Genomic DNA, 20,829 nt, shown 5'->3' with positions numbered 1-20,829 from the left:
CAAATAAATAGTATCTACTGAGGCATCATGGGCTTAGGGAGGATCATGAGGCTCATTGCCTGAAGGAGACAGGAAGATAGTGGGAGCTTGGGTGCCTCAGTAGGAGCCTTTCAATAACATGTGTTTCAGAATTGGAGGGGTCACAGTGGGATGAGTTGCCCCCATTCCCTGATGCCCTAGGTGGGAAGATCTTTCGGTCTGTTTGCTGCTGAAAGCTACATTTCCAATATTACTTTGGGAGCCGGGAGGCCACACCCCAACACAGGATACAGAGGACCCACTTTCATCCCTGACCCTCCCAAACACAGACTGCTGACTGTGGGATGAGGGGCAAGGCAGAGTCTGAATTACACTAGTGTTTCATAGCCACACAGCCTGGCCAGGCTGCAGAACTGTGGCGAAACTGAGTACCTACTGAGCACCTCAATGAAGCTTCAGCCTTTTATTTGATAAATCTCTTTTACAGGGCGAGTTACTCCCCACCTGTGCAGATGTGAAGGTGGGAGAGACTTGCCAGATTGGACAACATTCCTGCAGAAAGTAACTCTTTTGAGTCTTATCATATTCATCCCTTTTTGTTTCATAAACTCCATCTCCTCACAAGACCTCCTTAAGATGACAAAAGCTTCATGGGGGAAACTTATTTCTGGCTGAACTATTTGCAACTTCCAAAAGATTTCTTCTCTCCAAAGGTCTGTTCTTACCAATGAAATCAATAGGTGTTTTTCCAGTGGCCTCTGTGGGAAAAGAATCTGGACCCATGTGTGGGTGAAAAATGATAAAATAGAGCCAATTTTCCTTTCATTGAGAAAGGATTAGATCCCTCTTGAATTACTGGACAAATCTCTTTGGAACTAGTCCATATAAGTGCAGAGACTGTGAGAAAAAGGAACTTTCTAAAAGCTCTTTGCAACAAACAGTGCTTCCTAGAAAAAAGGGATAGTGGATTTGTCCATCATGTTGCTTTTATAGTCGATGGCCCCAAAAATAGCTTCCAGAGCTGATTGATGGAGCACCCCACCATTTCACATTGACCAGATGTCTTGCCATAATCTTTCCCACCTTGCCACAATATTGCCCCTGTTCCAAGATCTTTCAAGGTTCCCAACTATTTTAGTTTAAAACAAAGATGAAATATGATGCTCCTTTCTGAGAAATAAATGTAGAAAAGATTGGTTCTTTTCAGCTGAGGAGTGATATTAATGTCTCTGTGGATGCCAAAAGCTATGCTTCAATATGCTATCTCTTAAGCTTATAGGTGTTCAACTCAGCCCAGAGGTAGCAGCATGTTTAGGTGTGTGTGTTGTGACAGGGTCAGGCCAGATGGCTACAAGAGGCTGGTCGAAGGTAGATACATTAGTTCCAGGTTAAGCAGGTCCCTTTTCCCTGGGTAAGATAACAGGGACTATTCCAGAACACTCAGGAACTATCTAGAACTAATTAAGGCCAGCAGGCTAATTAGGACACCTGTAGCCAATTGGGAAGCTGCTAGAATTAATTAAGGCAAATCAGGACACCTGGTTTTAAAAGGCTGTCACTCCAGTTAGTAAGCTATGCGAGTAAGGAGCTGGGAGTGAGAGGACGTGCTGCTGGAGGACTGAGGAGTACAAGCGTTAACAGACATCAGGAGGAAGGTGTTGGGAGGAGGCCAAGGGGAAGTAGCCCAGGGAATTGTAGCTGTCATGCAGCTGTTCCAGGAGGTACTCTAGACAGCTGCAGTCCACAGGGCCCTGGGCTGGAACCCGGGGTAGAAGGCTGACCAGGGTTCCCCCCAAACCTCCCAACTCCTGGTCAGATACAGGAGCTTCCACCAGAGGTGAAAGTCTCTGAGCTGATCCCTGACCCACATGGTGGATCAGCAGAAACTGCGGGGATTGTTCTTACTCTATTTTCCCCATGCTGGCCAGTGATGAGGTTATCTGAGTGAACAGCAGATTTGAGCCATGAAAGTGGCCAAACTGAGGGCTGCCGTGAATCTCTGAGGTGAGCAAAATCCGCCAATAAGCGCAGGACCCACCAAAGTAGAGGAGGAACTTTGTCACAATGTGTAAAAGTTAATACGGTGTCAGATGAGTATGTCTAGGCATTTCACGGGAACTCCTTTTTACACCACAATGACATTTACACTTTTTGCATTTTCAATTAAACAGAGAGCTGCTTTTATGTCCTTTGAATTTTTTTAATGAATTTTTGTTTAGTGCTTATGAAACTGAGTGCTCGGCGCATGGGCAGTCACTCTCTGAGCTGCCCTAAACAGCTCTTCCAATGGATCAGTGCATCCCTCCCTTCAATCTTTATGCCATTCAGGATGTGAGTCTCTCCTGAGCAGAGACTGCCAGTGATACCAGTTTATGTTGAGGATGGATGGTTTATGCTATAGGCAGATGCCCACTTTGGGCTACAGTACATTATGGCAAACTGGCCAGACTGTGGAGGGCTCCTCCTCTTTCACCTTTACACACAGGCTGACAAGACTCGTGGGATTGTGGGGTGTTAGTCGCAGCTCTCCACTAACATCCTTATGGAAGTTCTCATATGCGTGTCAGAGTTAACTGCCAGCAAATGGTGGTAGAGTTCACTGGCTGCAGAGCAGGGCGCAAGCTGCACCTTCTGTATGGGTGACATAGGCGCTGACTCCATGGGTGCTCTGGGGCTGGAGCACCCACGGGCAAAAAAATAGTGGGTGCTCAGCACCCACGGGCAGCCCCGCCCATCAACTCCTTCCCAGTGCCTTCTGCCTGCCAGCAGGCCCTGGTCAGCTCCTCTCCCACTTGCAGGTGATCAGCTGTTTGGCGGTGTGCAGGAGGCGCTGGGGGCGGGGGAAGAGTGGGGGCAGGAAGAGGTGGGGAAGGAGTAGAATGGGGGTGAGGCCTGGGGCAGAGTGGGGATTGAGCAACCCCGGGCAAATCACAAAGTCAGCGCCTCTGATGGGTGACAAAATTCCTGCTCTGAAGTCCATGCCAGGAGGATCCAGAGGAATTCTTATAGTACTTCCTTACTTAATAGGGGTTTGTGAGACTATATACATCAAAGATTTTGAGCACAAAATTATTATGTTAATGGGGGCCATATTAAGTTCCTTAGTACCTAAGAACTTGTAGGTAGAGAATTCCTTCTGGAGGCTCTAGATGCAATACATCTGCTTTTACCCACCTTTGGTACACCCGAGCAGAATTCTGCCTTTTCTTATTTTGTGCCCCTTCTTTCTTCCATCCTTTACATTTCAAATATAATTTTCCTTTTCCTTACTTTCACTTTGCTTAACTTGTTTGTGGATGAATAGTTGTGCATTTGGGTCCTACTAGCAACCTGCCACATTTTGTTAGACTCTGATACTAATACGCTGCGTATATAGTTAAATACTGGGGGTATGTCTACATTGTAATAAAAGACCCACAGCAATGAGTCTCAGAGCCCCGGTCTTGACCTGGGCTTGTAGGCTCAGGCTGCAGGGCAGTAAATTGCAGGATAGACGTTTGTGTTCAGACTGGAGGCCAAGATCTGAGACCTTCCCTGCGTGGGATCCTGAGCCCTGTGAGCCTGAGTCAGTTGACCCAGGCCAGCCACGGCAGTGCTGCAGGTCTTTTATTGAGTGTCAACAAACTCTGCTCATTGATTTTAATCAGAAAAGCTAGATAATGTATTTGAACTTCAGTTATGGATGAAGATAAAAAGGTGCACAACCCACAACAGTGCTAACATATTGTTTACTATGATCATATGCAGGTTTCTGTGATGGAAGCTCAGCAAATGACCTGATGCTACCCAACAGAACAGTTTTAAGCAAAACTGATGCTCCATCGAATTTTATAGACAGCTGGCAGGTGCCAAACACATTAAAGTATGTTGGAGAAGACAGGCACCAGGAAACTAATTGTTCAGTCATGGACTGTTCCAAGTGTTTCAGCTTGGTGATGAACCAGACCTTCAGTAGCTGTCATCCTTATGTACGTTAACTATTTCAGAGGTTTACTGTATTAGAGAGATTTAATTTTGATAGATTTTTATTTATTTGATATGATGTTTTTAATGTAGCTAAATCCAATAATGCATGATAAATGTCATGAGTGGTGTATGTGCATCCTATTATAGCTCTCCATTTGTTGTAGGTTAGAAAATTAACTGAAGAATGGAGCTGATCAAGATGAGACTTGCCTTAGGGCAGCTGACATTCAAAATCAGTGGCTGCCATGTGGGTTTAATATTAATAATAACAGTTCTATTTGAAAGTGACCCCAGTGAAGGCACTCCTATTTCTGCATCATATAAAACAAAAACAGTCCACTTAAAATCAAACAGATGACAGTAGATTAGTAGATTTATGACAAAAAGTGCTAGAAAGGTATGAGAGGGAAAGACCATAAATGTGGGTCCTATAACGGTAATTCTAAGAATACAATATATATAGATAAAGGAGAAAAGGTTTGAGGCTCAAATAGGTCTCAGATGTAGCCAGCGGTTATGCTTTAATGTGTTTTAAAGACCAACATTGCCAGCTCACGGTCAGCCAATATATAGCAGCCAATTTAATGATTGCACAGAGAGTGAAATATGCTCATGATTGTTCAGACTCATGAACAAATGTGCTGGTACATTTTGACTGAGCTGCAGGCCATGGACAAGCATAATAGTCAATCCTCTTGGTCAAGGTGGCATGTAAAGCTGTCATGGGATACATAATGACAGAAGGTACAATTTTCCCAGTCACTTAAGTCCCATTTTCAAAACTGATGTAGGCATTTAGGAGCCTAAGTCCTGTTGACTTTCAATGAGACTTAGATTTCTAAGTGAAAATGTGACATAGGGGCTTTTGAAAACGATACCCATTGTCTGTGCACACTGTGCAATTTAACCACTTTTATGACACATCCAGCATTAGAGCAACCTGAGTTATCCATTCCACGTTGGCTGAGCATTACTCAATGGGAGCCAAGGAGCCTTTCTGAAGGAACAAACCTATGGGGTGCCTTCTGCCACCTCCAGGCCTTATCTCATTTTAATGGGTGAGCCTGATTCAATACAGTCGTACTGAATTTTTTACATAATTAATGATTTCACTGGAGTCTCACTGGTGTAGAAATAGAATAACATGGTGGTGAATTGGATCTTGTATACTCAAGGTTGGTAGCTGAACTCCATCTGCCATCCAATCCATCTATCCCACAATAGCCCCACTTGGCACCACCTTAAAGCAAATAACAAACACACAATACACCAGTTAGACAAAACCATATTTTTGACAAACTGTGGAGGGAAATCGTTTACAAGGTAGAAACATATTGGAAAACCAATGAGAGCGGTAGGTAACATGCTGGTATGTGTCCCCATCTACCATTCTTTCCAGCTGTCTTCTGGATTAGTCTGGATTCTCTCCCAACCGTCCATGAGCAGACACTGGAAACTTACCATTGCTTCTAGGTGACTCTCTCTCAAAAGGAGACTATACCTAGATACCCTGCATTCTCACACATGCAATAAGAGGGTAATGCTAAATGAGAGGCTAACATCTAGATGGAAATATAGGGGGGAAAGGAAGAAAAACAGAGAATGAGGTATTTCATGACAAGAATGATTGTGCCTCCCATTGGGAAGCATAGTATTAGTTTTTGCCCTAATTACTTGGTTCAGGGAAAATAAGAGTTCCCTGCATTCTCTTTACATTCAGGAACCTTCATTTTCAGATGCCTTTGGAAAATAAATCCTCTTCATTTACTCAGGAAGGCTGGGAGCCCAGTGCCTCTTCTGTACCTTCAGTTCAGCCTGGCAGACCTTGTGATTTCCCTGTCACTAGCTCATATAACTGCCTGATTGGATCCCCAAAGTAGTGGAGATATTCACCCTATTTCATCACTGTATGAAGGTACATTCACAGTGCAACATTAACACATGTATTTATTATTTATTAGGTTCCACCTGAATTATTCTGTGACCTGTGGGTTCAAGATGTGGAATACATTCGGAATCCTTGTATAGCACTGGCTGCCTATGTGGCCATGTGTAACAAATTTAATATCTGCATTAATTGGAGAAGTTCAGATTACTGCTGTAAGTACTGTGTTCTAAGGTGTATTGCATGAGGTTTCTTTAAAGAATAAGTTATGCATGTCAAAGATAATGCAATGTGTTTTAGTGTGGTGTGTTTATAGAAATAGATCACGTTAGCTGATCTGCCTGTTTTGCAGCATCACAATGCATTTAGGATCAGAGTTCTAGCTTAATAAGTGCTCAGCTGTCATGGTTATGAATGATCTATCACCTAGAATCTAGACAGATAACTAGAACAAAGACAGGTGGTAGCCTGCTAAGCTAGCTGCAGGAGAGAGTGAGCAATGGAAATATTTTTTTTTCTTGTTGCTCTGGACTGATCCTCTCTGGCCCGTGCTCAGATTCACACTAAAGAGCTTTGAAAAAAGCTGCACCCAGCCTTCTTTGGCTGGAGGAAGGACTGCAGCAATAAGAGGGTGTTTGGAAAGTAAAGGGCCCTAACTGGAGCAAGAGAAGAGGATCCTGGATGAAAGAATGCATCACAGACAAATATGGTCTGTACATACCAATATGAATATACGTGGATTACAGCTACCATCTGTAGGTGCTGTGGATGAAGGAGTGCGTGGCCCAGAAGAATGATATGATAGAAATGGAACAAGGAAAGTTCTGTGGAAAACAGTACTTTAAAATCATGACATATATGATATTTTTATATATATATATTCACACGTACACAGACGCACACACACACATATATATGTATATAAACAGCCACACAATATTTGGAAATCAGATAAAAAATCTTTCGTACAGGCATATGTGATATCTTTGTAAATAAAAGGGACTGGTTTTTCAGGCAAGGATTTTTAAGTAAAAATACAGACCGAGTGTAGAAAACTATGAACTATAAAGCAGATTGTATTGTTAGTAACTTTCTCAACTGATATTGTTCTTACTTGCAAATTGTTATTTTACTATAGAGCTCACAAAATAAGTTTGGAAATATAGTCAACTATGTGAAGCTTGTTGAAGTGACATCACCCTCTTTTATTGTTATACCATAGTGACCTCTGCTGGGGGTACGTAGTAGGCAAAAACAGTGAAGTCATCTTCATATTTTCTGGTCACTAGATGGAGATGTGTTGTGATCCAGTTTTTAAGAGCCCAGAATCCTGTGATTATAGGGGCATGATGGATATTTCCTGTGTGGTATCATGAGTATTTTTAGTAGTGATGAGCTGAGTAAGATCAACTCCCTCTTCAAACTAACCCTTAGGGTATTTCCTTTAATTTGAGCCTTCCCCATTCCTGAGCAAACACTCCCACTGTGAACTGAGTTCTTATCTTATCATGGCCATCATTCCAGTTAGCCACTTTCTCTAGGTTGGGCATCATCACATCGAGGGGAGTAGTGAGCATGCTGCACTCTGTGCTGACCACACTGCACAACTTTTTAGAACCAGGTCCTTTCCCCACAGCTCTCAGACCAAGAAGATAACAATCCATTTTTAGGCTAACATTAGTAGCCTTGCCACCATAGATTCTTCAGGAAATATGTACGCACAATAATCATATAAATCATTAGACTAAGGAGACTGACCATTATTAAAAACTAAAAATCTCTCCCTTCAGTGCTTTGAGCTGGTCGTTGCAGGACAATGGCCTTCCACAACACTCATTTAATAAAATTTCTCACTTATGGGTCAGCACAGTGTGATGTTCCCCTCTGGTGTTGTCTGGACCAGTGATCTGCTAGGCCACTCCAATCCTTCACTCTGGGAGCCAGCCTTACCCTGCTGTGCTATGAGAGACCACGCTCCTGGGATGTTCATACACAGCCTCTGGCATGTAAGCTGCTCCCAGCTGCTTGCAAGCGAATGACACTAGCCAATATCTCCGGTCCTAGACACAACCCTAGGAACCTCCGTCTTGCAGTGTCTAGTTATGCCCACTGGCCGCTGCAAGCTTATATAAGTTAGTCATTTTAACAAAGAAATTGATATGTACCAGGCTTGTTATCCCAAGGGGAGCCCCTGGCACACTTCAAACCAAACTCACTGCTTCAAGTAGAATAAACAAACAAATGTATTAACTATAAAGGTAGATTTTAAGTGATTATAAGTCAAAGCATAACAAGTCAGATTTGGTCAAATGAAATAAAAGCAAAATGCATTCTAAGCTGATCTTAACGCTTTCAGTGTCCTTAAAACTTAGATGCTTCTCACCACAGGCTGGCTGGTTACTTTTCAGTCAGGCTCTCCCCTTTGATCAGCATTTCAGCCTCTTGGTGGTGGTGGTGTCTGTAGATGTAGGTGGAAGAGAGAGAGCATTGCAAAATGTCTCTCCCTTTTATCATGTCCTTTCTTTCCTCTTGACTTTGTCCCCCCTCCCCCATCAGAGTCAGGTGAGCATTACTTCATTGCAGTCCCAAACTGCCCAAAGGAAGGGGGTGACTCCCTCAAGGGTCTAACAGATTCTTTTGTTGCTGCCTAAACCAGTGTCCATTGTTCCTGTGAGGCTGGGCTGGGTATGTCCCATCCATGCCCTGATGAGGTGTGAACTGCCTCTCTGTTCTTGGAGAGTTTTTGCATGGGCCTGCTTTAAGCCAGGATGATACATTTTCAGCCTCATAACTATATACATGAAATTATAACCTTACTGTAACATTACCGTAACAATTACTATAACATCACTATAACAACCATGCTCAATGCATTATGAGCCTTCCGAAGACATGCAACATGACAAACTTTGCATTGGATACCACACAATCATTGTATAAAGATGAACATGGGGATGCTGGGTGTTCCCCCGAGGTACGGAGCATCAACACAGATAAACCTGTAAAGAGCTACAATATATGAAAGAAGAGTGATATTCTCCCATGGCTTTCAAGAAGTATGGTTAAAGTAAGCACATTGTTTTGTACTGAAAGTGAAAATAGAAGATTTGAGATTTTAAAAAAAGAGTTATCCCCAGCTGCTGTAAATTTGTGAAAATTGAAGTACTGATTTTCACCAGCTAAGGATCTCATCTTTGGTGTTCTGCAGACAGAACTACATCAAAGTGAAATGCTGTAAACTAGAGACTATATGTTGTCATTTAAATCGACTGCCAATGCACGCGCCTCATGTAACCATATTTACAGCTGTTAGAAGAGAAGAACATGAAAAAGCAGTTTGTACTGGATAAGAAAGACAGCACCAATATGTATTGTCCAACAGAATCATTAATACCAATAGCTACTAAGTATGGCAGCATATCAGTAGTCCCATTCATAATCATTTGGGTGAAAAGGTGTTGAGTTTGGTTGCCTGCACATGCAACTTGGTGTAGTTGATGAAGATTTGCCAGATGCTACAGTAATCAAGATATTTGTCATTTCATTTAATCTGGGAAATATTCAAACTGTTTCAATAAAACATAAATAAAATATAAACCTACATGTTTAAATGTTTTAAAAATCTGAACTGGTTTGTGAGGAAGAAGAAATTGTGTGTTGGGGTGGGTTCTCTGGCACTCTCCCCACTGCCTCCCAGAAGGCTAGCTTTTGCCTGGGGAAAATATTATGTGGGAGGGAAAATGAGTTAAACTGTTTACAAAGTTTGCTCTTGACAATTCTGTGCAAATTTGTTGATCACTTCTGATTGCATACAGGAGCTGAGCAATGCATATCAATGTAACAGAGGGGAATTTCACACACCCTGTTTGTGCCCTTCTGTACCAGACAATACCCTTATGTGCTTCAAACTGTGGTCTATTTTAAATGTTTTATTTCCTTGTTAGCCTTTCCCTGCTCAGAAGACACCTTCTACCAGGCCTGTATAGCTGCCTGTGACATTCCAAGAACTTGTCAGAATGGTGAGCCCACTCCCCAGGATTCCGAGTCCTGCTCAGTGCTGACAGAGGGCTGTGTCTGTTCTGAAGGGACCACTCTTCACCGTGTTCACGCCGGTCTCTGCATTCCGGAAGAGAAGTGCGGTAAGTATTGATCTCCCCTTTTTGGTTTTTGCCATCTGTCAAATGATGACCACCTTCTTGAGCAGGCCTCACTAATTAGTGGAGCTCCCTGTCTGATGGCTGGGCTGATGCTGTGTGATTTCTGCACGCGATCTGAGCTGATACTCAGATTAGTGCTCTTGTGGTCCAGGATGCAGAGGCTCTACCAGGTGAACCAAAAAAAAAGCCTCCTCCTGCCCCACCACTATACTCAGGTTCTCTCAAAAGGAGGATGCTCTCGCAGAGAATGCTTTTAGCTTGTTTTACAAATGGACTGTCCTGGGCCCACATCACGCAAAGGAATCCATCCCCCCAGAGTCCCACTGGGAGGGATCCATGAGGGTAGATTCCTTTTCACGACTGGGACCCACCTGAGAAATTTTATCCATGTAAATATTTTGTATTCTGTACATAACATTCAGTGTGCAAAGCAAAGCAGCCCAATATTCTAAGCATGTCAGGCTTTTCTCAGGCTCCTTTTCAGCATACAATAGCCAGAACACATTAATTATTCATTAGTTAGCTGTATATACCCACTGGTCTTGTTTAATGGGAGGTGGAGGCAGTCGTGCTGCAGCAAGAACCACCAGAGGACATCTGCCTAACTCAGGGGTACTCTGGAGGGACAGCTCCACCATTGCATCATGTCCTCCCAGCCATGCTGACTCACACCCATCCTCCCTCTTCTATTTGGAGTGGTCAGCCTTGGCCATTAGCCCAGATCCAGACACTAATTTGCAATCGCACACATGCCACAGAACAACAAGATGGTCAACTCTGAAACAGCATTAAAAATTTCTGTCTTCTATTGCAATAATTTAGCCTGCACAGACAGTTCGGGAGCACCCCACGCAGTAGGGGAGATTTGGAAAACCTCCCTTAGCGGATGCTGCATGCACAAATGTGTTGACAATGAGACCATTATTCCTGTGGAATACAACTGCTCAGATGTGCACGATTTAGACTGTCAGCGCTTTGGGGACATGGCCCTGATTGTTCCTGATGATCAGACCTGTTGTCCTCAAAAGATCTGTAGTAAGTATCCTTAACAAAGGATATGAAAATATGAAGTGTCTTTTCTGGCAATAACACTTCCTTTTTGCTATGGTTTGTTTTTATACTATACATGCTATTTTGGAGGACAGAATGTTGAGAACTGGTTTGTTATGCAGCAAAATTCTTATAGTGGCTGGCTGGCTTCTTTATGTGGATTTGAATTTGCAGCTGGATTTGTTGCTTCTTTGAATGAATCATATATCTAGCAACTATTGAAAGCAGTTATAGGCTAAAGCCTATATGTTCTTTTAATTAGTCAATAAAAATATATCATCAGAATAATCCCTAATTTAGAAGAAATATAGAGATCATTTACCATCTTTGCATAGTAAATTGGTAGCAAAAAATCATACCAGAATTAGGGGAACTTTTTATATCCATACCTTTCTAGAAGATCCCACGTTCAAAAGCAAAGGTTACAAGTTACTATCATTGTTGATGCCTATGAGGGATTGAGATCAGATTGTTGCAAAGAGTTCTCCATGGGGAATAGATTTTTAAAGTTGGATTTTCACAAGTGCTCAGCTCTAGCCTAACTCTGCTTCCAGTGAGAGTTAGGCTAATGCTGAGCCCTTTTGAAAATCCCACTATTAGCCTTTTTGCACGTGTTTTATTATTATTTGGGGTTCTTTAACAATGAACCAGAAACACAACTTGATGTTTTCCATTTAACATAAGAGACCTGTACTGAATATTGTAGAAGTTCATCATTTCTTTTTTGTGTGTGTTTTTTTTTAAATAGTTTGTAATCAGAGCTTTTGTGAATCCTTTATCCCTGAATGTAAGGGCTTGGAAAAGCTAGTCACTTACTATCGTGAAGATTCCTGTTGTCCCAATTACACTTGTGGTAGGTATTTTATGAAGAAGTAAAAACATACAACAGAACTATTTTTGGCAGAAATGTCTGTATTATAACAGCATTTTGCAATATTCAAACTTATTCTTATGTGCTACAGATTAGAGGTTCTTGCAGGATTTCATTGTGTGAAAATTTTGGAGTGAAACTATAAACCGTTTGCAAAAACGGATGGAGTTTCACAGGGAAAAAATGTCAGTGCAGATATCATCATTATGTCTGTAGACAGAGCTCTCTTTCACTTGTAAACCCAGGGCTGGATTCTAGTTCTTCTTGTGCAGGTGCACTGGCAAAGGAGTCTTCTGTGCAAGGATCAGGCAGAAAAGTGACCTAGCACTCTGTGGAGTGCTGAGCAAGGGCATGACTAACATGCCTAGTTGTGTTCCTCTGCTCTAAAGGGCTATGTCCCAGTGGCTTGGGGTTGCAAGACTATGGTCTCCTCTCTGCCTGCTGGTGCCTGGAAGCAGGCATTGAGGTTAGCACATGCAGCTCCATCTTTAGTTCAAATGTAAGGCCTGCTGATGAGTGTGCTACGTCCTGAGCTATTCTGTCTGTGACTGTCCTGCTCAACCCAGATGGCTCAGGGAGCCCCACTCAGCTGCTCTCCTCCTCCCAGTCTTAGGTAAGAAGAGGCAGAATTCCTCCTGGGTTCTCCCTTCTCTTTATTTTCTGCACTCAGTTTGCATGATGTAGTTGTCTACTTACCTTCCTCTGTGGTGTATTTACTTGAAGGGATGAAGATGAGCAGTTACAGAGAATGTTATTTACATAAAAGAGTCCAGAGTCTGGGATGTAGGTGCCTTTTGGTTTATTATTTCATAAATCTAAATGCATAGATACATTGTTCTGAGATTGGCTTGGCCTTGATGATGCTATAATACCTCCTCTCTTTGCTCTCACGGGAAAGGGGGAGAACCATACTTTTTCCCAAAGATTGACATTTAACGAAAAATGTTTTGTGCTTGTTTTAGAATGTGACCCATCCAAGTGTGAACCAGTGGAACAGAGTCAGACCTGTCGAGAAGACCAAACTCTGATTGCTGCTCGTGTGGAGGGGACCTGCTGCATATCTTATATATGTGGTATGATATCTTCACTTAATGTGACTGTGCATGTTAGCATATAGGCAAGGATAACTGGATAATCATTTATCATTTAAGGCCACAGTGGGGCACCCACCACAGCTGCGTAAAGCCCAGACGCCATTTAAAAACTGTTTGTTGTCTCTATAGGACAAGGAAAATGGCAGACACCTTCCCATGCGGGGGTTTTTGGGGAGCTGCAAAACAGCACTGTATGATGTTGTAGCAGAGCTGGGGATTGAGGGCTGGGCCAGTGGGGTCCATGCATAGTGTAGATCAGTGGCTCTCAACCAATGCCTGGGGGCTGCCAAGGGAGGCACAGGAATGTGTCAAGGGAGACATAAGCAGTGTGCTTTTTTTTATTTTTATTTTTTTAAGAGCTCTGGCTGTCAGCCCTGGGTGGTTGGGGCTCATGCAGAAGGGCTGTGCACACCTGTGAGGCGGGGATAAAGGAGACAGCTGGAGCCCCACCACCCGGGCTCGGGCTTTCCTTCCTCCCATTCCCTCACCAAGAGGCAGCCTGGGCTCAGGCTCCCTCCACCCCAATTCTTCACCTGGAGGTGGCAGGGTGGCAGCAGCAGTGCAGAAGTGGCAATGTGGCACTAAGTCTGCTGTGAAAAGTGATATTGACGAATATCACTTTTCACATTGCCTCCCTTACTTCTGTGCTGCTGCTGGTGAGGCCCTGCCTTCAGAACTGGGTTGCGGTATATGTACTTGCAGTGGGGGGAGGAGGCGCATAAATGATTACAGACACAAAGAAGGGGGGCCTGATCAAATAAGTTTGAGAACCATTGGTGTAGAACAATAATAAAATAACACTCTTGGCATCATGCAAGATTTCCACTTGTTGCAGTATAGATCTTTGCCATACAGCCAATAAACTGTCCTGTATGTGTCCCTCAAGTAGACTCATTGTTTCTGCACTCTGTTGGTTTCAGTGGAGCACAGAGTGAATCTTTCTGGCACAGTATGCTACATGCAACTATTAAGGCATTAAAGAAAAACTGTCAAATAGCTGGGGTTTCAGTAAGGACTTCTACCTGGGACAAACCTTAAATACATTTGTACCAAAGGAATTTTCATTGCTGACAGTTTTCTGTGTTCACTCTGTTAGCAGGGAAGCTATGTGTTGAGTGTGGAGCTTTCTCCTGCACAACCTGTTGTCCTTTGGCCTATGTTTGACATCATAAATCTTTCAACTAGAAATGCCTGTGATACCAAAAATTCAATACTGTGGTTTTGCTGCAAGTTCAAGTAAGAGGATACAACAGGTGTCAGGGATAAAGCCTTTTAATCAAAGATTTCCTCACAATAAAGCCTTTCACAATTACGAACCTTGGGCTATTGCAAACCTGGTCCCTGGATCCCACCTGGAGCCCCACCACTGCAACAGGGAGTTGAGAGCTCCTCTGGTCCCAAGGCTGCAGTGGGTGGCAGAGAGCTGTCTGCTCAGGCTGTGGCCCCAGGGCTGGAGGAGCTCTCAACTTCTGCTGCAGGGCTTGAGGTGTCAGCCCAGCAGTGCTCTTTCAGTATAGCGAACCCCTGGCTATAACAAACAAATGGCTTGCATCCCCAGGGGTTAGTTATGGCTAGGGTGTGCTGTATTTATGTTCAGGCAGACTGAGGGTGCCGTAAGACAGCTGAGTGACTCAGCAGGCAAAATACAGTTACAGTTAGTAAGATCTTGTGTGCTATGTCTCAATAACGTTTTCAGTTCCCTTCCTTTCTTGTATTTAAATCTGTCTTCTTCAGCATGTGGGGTTTGCTCTGATCAGATACCAAAATGTCAGGAAGGAGAAGTGCTTACTGTGGATGGCAACACTACAGATAGATGTTGCCCTGCATACCAGTGTGGTAAGTTGATTTGATTTTTATTTATTTATTTTTTTTGGTGATTCTTAAATGAAAATAGTAGAGTCACTGCACTGAATTTCCTAGTAATAAATGTTCAGGGCTATAACGGTGGAATAGATATATCTCTCCTGTTGGGCATATAATCTGTCCTCTCCAGTGCTGAACCTATACACTTGTCATGTTTAAAGTTTCATGTTCATAAAGCAGCATCCACACACCTATGTCATGTATGGGTATTGGTCATTCCTGGCACTGTACAGTGGAGATTGATCAAGATCAACGCGGAGCCTTGTAAAACAATTTTAAATACAACCCCCCCTACCCCACCCCATCCTACCCCAGAGTTCTCCAGAGCTTTTCATGAGTGAGCAATTCATTTCCTGTGGTTTGTATTTCTGTTCATCAAAAAAAAAAAAAATAGGGCCACATGTTTAAGGTATTTTTTTCTTTTTTTTTAGTTTGTGAAACTTATCGTTGCCATGAATTCGACTGTGCAGTGGGGATGTCTTTGGTGGAAGTTTGGAGCCCAGAAAAGTGTTGTCCATATCGTACATGTGGTAAAATGATCTGTTTTAATTTTAACTGTGTTAGATCCTGTTGAGCTGGCAAGATCTCTGTGGCCTTTTAGCCTGAAGGCTACAAAATAATCAAAGTTATTCAGCTGTTAACCTGCCCAGGGTGCAGGCTGTTTTGGATATGTCTCCCATGGAGAGGTGCTGGTGCGCAGATGAAATGAGGAGTAGCCAGCTCAAAGCAAGGAATCTCTTAATCTACCAGATTTTTTCTTTTTTTCAGAGAGATCGTAAAATAAGTAGTTCTAATAGCTACACGGCAAAGTGGTATATGGGATCCATTTATTTGGGATTGGGGGTCAGGCTGGAAGAGAAGTCAAGTGCAGTTTGTCTCCACAGTATTGGATTCAGCAGGAGATGTTTCAAAAGCCAGCAGGGCTTCTGTAGTGACTACTTGGTGCAGTTTGACACTTTTTTTTGTTTTAATGCAAATGGCAAGATACTTTTCTGAATGATAATTTCTGTTTTATTTTAGAGTGTGCATGTGATACAATCGCTAAACCTCAGTGCAAACTGGTATGGAATCCATCCTGTTAAAATGAATTATTTTAGAATTTTCTTGGCAAAAATATTTAAAGTGTCAGTAAATGATGATGATCTTCTTTATCTTCTCCTCTTTTCAAATTGCTTTAGTGGATAGATTAGATAATTATGGCATAATATAGCTGAAATGTTAGTCATGAACACTTCAGTTGTTATTCAAAACATGGTTTAAAATCTAAGAGAAAAATATCATGCAGACTAAAATGACTATCAGGTATCAATTTGCTTTTCTCTTTTAGGATCAAATCCTGCTCTGAAATATACATACATGGGAATTGCATGTACACATCAGAGGGCAGCATTTGGCCTTTATTCTGACAGAAATTAAACACTTAAATGATCATTAATTTAATACTATCCTGTCATGATGAATATGTCAGTGTTTTTTAAACATCAGGCTCTGATTCAGTAAAACACTTAGTCATGTTTCAGTGGGACAGCTTATGTGCATTCTTCTCATGTGCTTAAGGTTCAGCACATGCTTAAATACTTTGCGGGATAAATACATTTTGAATTCACTGTGATTATTTTATCCAGAAAAATGTATTATCCTTGGAATAATCAATAACAAATGTAATTTGACATCTTAATGAACAAATAGTATTTTTTTCTCCATGAAATATTATAGTCTAACTATATAGAAAAAGCTAACAATAAAGCTGTTATTAATAGGTTTTTAGAGGTTTGTTGCGGGGGGGAGGAAGGGATGAATTTGATTAATCTTAGTGCATATGAAAGAAAATTGGCCAATGTAAAATGTAGGATCATATTCTCTGCTTGTGTAATTCCATTCACATCAGTGGAGTTATCCCAGCAAATGACATGGCCCAGACAGCAGGCAGACTTCCATTAACGAGTGTGCCACTGGATTTCACCCTCTTGACCTGCCATGGTCTTTCCACTTCAGTTTCGAACTCTTCTTACACTGTAATCATTCTCACTTTGGAGGCATAAACAAATGTCCACTAAGTCACAGCCACTAAACTAATTTTCACTTGTGGGTAACGAAAGTCAGATTCCAGACAAGGCTTCAAGGGTTAAAGACTAGTGTATTGACTATGCTACTTAGCCCTGAAGTGAAAGTTTAAGTGAGAAAAATCAAACAGACAAACACTTGTTTGTGACATCACATTATCTTTTTTTCTTTTGTGTGGATAGGGGGAGAAACTGCAGATAGATGACCAGTTTCAGAACAGCACAGAAAATGTTTGTGGCTGTATTAAGTACAAGTGCGGTAAGTAGGAGAAGAGTTTGTGTCAAAGACATATCCCCTACAGTGCTAAGGGTGGATCACCTGCTATGGACCATGCATTCACTTCTGACGCATGGCACTGGGGGGAGAGAATTCACTGAAATAACCCACACCTAGGGTTGTGGGATGAAGCAGAGGAAAAGGAGGGTACATGTTAGGCTCTCTCACTAACTGTATAGTTGTGCACAGTCTCCCACTGCATACCTGGAAATAATTCCCACAGCAGGAGAGCAGGGCAGGGCAATCGGGGACATGAGTTGGAGGCAGTGGTGAGATACTGATGAACAGCGAATTTAAGCAGCATATTTCTCTTCACAGGGCTCAGTCCTGCAGTACTGAGCACTAGCCCCAGCCCAGCAAAGCATGTAAAGAATATGCTTCACTTCTAGCCCTTGAGTAGTTCCATTGATCCATTATGAGACTGCTGCACAGGTGCTGCAAGTTAAGTATGTGCATAAGTGCTTTGCAGGATGGAAGTCACAGTGCTCAAAACTGTGCAGAATCAATCTCAGAAAGTACAGAATGGGGCCAGAAGAGCCTCAAACTTGTCCTGCCCTGTGGAGCAGGAATTCCCACAAGGCACTCAGTAAGCCACTATTAAAGGGTTGCAGGTATGTGCCTGTCTGGATGGAGTCAGTGGCACCTGCTGCAAAGACATGTTGTTATTTCTGGTCTAGGGGCTTGTCTACACAAACATTTAGTTCTTGGCAAGCTGGGGTGTGATTTTATCCTACGCTAGCCTGCCATGCTCTACTCCCTGCATTCACCCTGCTGACATGCATTAACTGTTTAATTTGCTTTGATCCAGTCCTGTTTCAAAGAGAAACAGGGCAGATGCAAAGCACAACACTGTACATGAAATGCAATCTGTTAGGTCTCCACTTTCAATTCCTGCAGATCTCCAGACTGCAGTATGTGTGAAGTTCTTTGGATTTGGCCTCAAACTCTTATGTTGCACCCTCATAAGATAGTATGTCAGAAATTCTTCTCCATTATATAAACTTCCATGTGTCTCCCTTTCACTTAGCTACACACAGCCAGAGGAGAGTATACAGGGCTTAATTTGTAACGAAAGAGGTGCTGGGGCTCAAGCAATTGTTTTCCTTGCATAACTGATGCAGCAAGCCCAGAGGTGCCGGGGCTATGAACTGCCAAGCCTAGAGGTGCTGGGGCTCAGTCCCGGCAAGCCCCGCCACAGATTAAGCACTGATTGTATGGTCTTTTGCCGACAGTCATTTTAAAAAGAAAAGGAGTACTTGTGGCACCTTAGAGACTAACCAATTTATTTGAGCATGAGCTTTCGTGAGCTACAGCTCACTTCATCAGATGCATACCGTGGAAACTGCAGCAGACTTTATATATACACAGAGAATATGAAACATATTTCATGTTTCATATTCTCTGTGTATATATAAAGTCTGCTGCAGATGCATACCGTGGAAACTGCAGCAGACTTTATATATACACAGAGAATATGAAACATATTTCATGTTTCATATTCTCTGTGTATATATAAAGTCTGCTGCAGTTTCCACGGTATGCATCTGATGAAGTGAGCTGTAGCTCACGAAAGCTCATGCTCAAATAAATTGGTTAGTCTCTAAGGTGCCACAAGTACTCCTTTTCTTTTTGCGAATACAGACTAACACGGCTGTTACTCTGAAACCAGTCATTTTAAAGCTCCTTATAATGGAATATTCTATCCATTTCTACATCTCAGGCATGATTATGGTAGGAACAATTTTGGGGCTGTAGTGAATGCCATTAAACATTCTTATTAAAGCTGTAGGGCTAGGTCCTCAGCTGGTGTAAACTGGTGTCGCTGTATTGAAGTCAATGGAACCATGCCAATTTCCTTCAGTTGAGGATCTGACCCCAATTTAAAAAAAAAGTTATATTAAACACTACATTAGCTATTGTCTTCCTAGTTACTCTGTAATAAACATTACGTTTTGCTTAGCTGTTGTAAAACCAAAGTGATTTGTGTGAGTGTGTTGTATATTTTTTATGTATTGTTGCAGTGAGAGACAAGGTGTGTCTGACTAACGAGAGAGGAGTACTGCGTCCTGGACAGACAATTGTGGAACACACACCTGATGGCATTTGTCATACTTCTTATTGCACAAACATGATTGATCCCTCCACCAAATACTATCGGATAAATATCTCCTGGATAAACTGTGTCATCAAATGTGAAGCTGTAAGAAATTCTGAATTTTAAACGTTCATATTGTGTTTGGTAATCTTGATTAAACTATGAGTTTTCATTGGTAATTAAATTATATTCATAGGAACTGGGTGCTGAGATTAACCACCTGTGAGCTCCTTCCTTAATGGTCTATTGTAGCTCTTCTGATTAAAACTGTGTAATGTTAATAATAATGTAAACTTAAGGTCAAACTCTGGACCCCATTAATGCAGCAAACTTAGTACTTCTGTATGCTGGATGGCCTAGACCTATCCAGTGCTTTCCTGTGCAAATTATTATTGCAAAAGTAATCTGCATGAGTTGGGGGTATAGGAGGCTGTGGCTGGCTGAATCATAGAATATGCATGGTAAACTAAGCAGACTTAACGTTTGAACCCTAGACCTCACCCCAGAATAATCCCTGTTCAATTCTACTCATGGAGGACATGTGGATCAGCCACTCTATGAGTTGGGATTAGCCTTTGCCACAAAGTTTAGATCCACATTTGGAGCTGGACTTCCTCAGAGCTGCTTACATAGGGTTTTTGCACTGGCCCATTATAGAAGTAGGACCTAGCTTGAAAGTTCAGATGAGGATCTGAGCTTCCACAGAATGTAAGGGTGCTCAGAACTGGTTTCAGAAGAGCCCATCTCTGGTTTCAGAAGAGCCAGTACTGATGTGTAACACTAAGATACCACGATGAGAGGTATAAATTCATAAAGAAGAAATAGAACACTACTACCCCACTTTCCCCTCTAGCCTCAGCTTCTTTGGGGTGAGCAAATACCAACTAGAAATTGGCTCTAGCTGAATATTTGTAAAAATGAAGAAAAACTTTACTAGAAATCCTGTAAAAATGGACTAAATAACCCCTCATCCCCATCCCCCACACATCCAAAGTCTCATGTTGTCTCTGTACAAAATACTGTGAATTAATCCACAGCAAAAGTCTTTTTCTATGTCTTTGGTGTGTGAATTTTCCTGAATACATATTGATTACAATTTGTAATACATCAGAATTCAAAAGCACATTGATTGTTGGATAAGCAGTCACATGCACTATTTAAAAATTGTAAAGGGCTCAATTCATCTCTCAAAGTCAGTCTCTTCGCATTGATGGCAGTGAAAGCTGGATCAAGCTCAGTAACATCTTACAAAAAGTGAGTGTATAAGCTGTAGACTGAAATGTACAATAATAATTCTCAAAGCTTCACACCAGCCTGAAAAATCTAACCCGTGATGCTAACGTGGTATCAATATATTAAAAACAATTATAATATCTATTCTCTGTCTTGTTATATAGCAGGAATAACACGTTTGATTTTTGCAGAATCAAGTATATGAGCCTCCAAAAGATTTAACAACCTGCTGTGGTCACTGTAAGAATGTATCTTGTCTCCACACTTTCAGCAATGGGACAGTCTCCAATTTTAAG

At 42.1% G+C, this 20,829-nt stretch overlaps 1 protein-coding gene across 1 annotated transcript in view; it reads left to right on the top strand.

Moving 5' to 3' along the window:
- The window catches only part of OTOG (otogelin), a 165,279-nt gene that overhangs the window by 129,989 nt on the left and 14,461 nt on the right, over nucleotides 1-20,829 (top strand). Inside the window, exons 41-52 of the mRNA XM_077820059.1 lie at nucleotides 3,727-3,947; nucleotides 5,907-6,045; nucleotides 9,775-9,969; nucleotides 10,810-11,022; nucleotides 11,786-11,890; nucleotides 12,871-12,981; nucleotides 14,737-14,838; nucleotides 15,297-15,395; nucleotides 15,886-15,926; nucleotides 17,112-17,187; nucleotides 19,227-19,405; nucleotides 20,725-20,829. Coding sequence (XP_077676185.1) covers nucleotides 3,727-3,947; nucleotides 5,907-6,045; nucleotides 9,775-9,969; nucleotides 10,810-11,022; nucleotides 11,786-11,890; nucleotides 12,871-12,981; nucleotides 14,737-14,838; nucleotides 15,297-15,395; nucleotides 15,886-15,926; nucleotides 17,112-17,187; nucleotides 19,227-19,405; nucleotides 20,725-20,829 — 1,586 coding nt within the window. The remainder of the gene's footprint in view (nucleotides 1-3,726; nucleotides 3,948-5,906; nucleotides 6,046-9,774; nucleotides 9,970-10,809; nucleotides 11,023-11,785; nucleotides 11,891-12,870; nucleotides 12,982-14,736; nucleotides 14,839-15,296; nucleotides 15,396-15,885; nucleotides 15,927-17,111; nucleotides 17,188-19,226; nucleotides 19,406-20,724) is intronic.

Source organism: Eretmochelys imbricata, chromosome 6 (genome assembly GCF_965152235.1).
Source record: "Eretmochelys imbricata isolate rEreImb1 chromosome 6, rEreImb1.hap1, whole genome shotgun sequence".
Taxonomy (NCBI): domain Eukaryota; kingdom Metazoa; phylum Chordata; order Testudines; family Cheloniidae; genus Eretmochelys; species Eretmochelys imbricata.
This window is presented reverse-complemented; position numbering and strand designations above follow the sequence as displayed.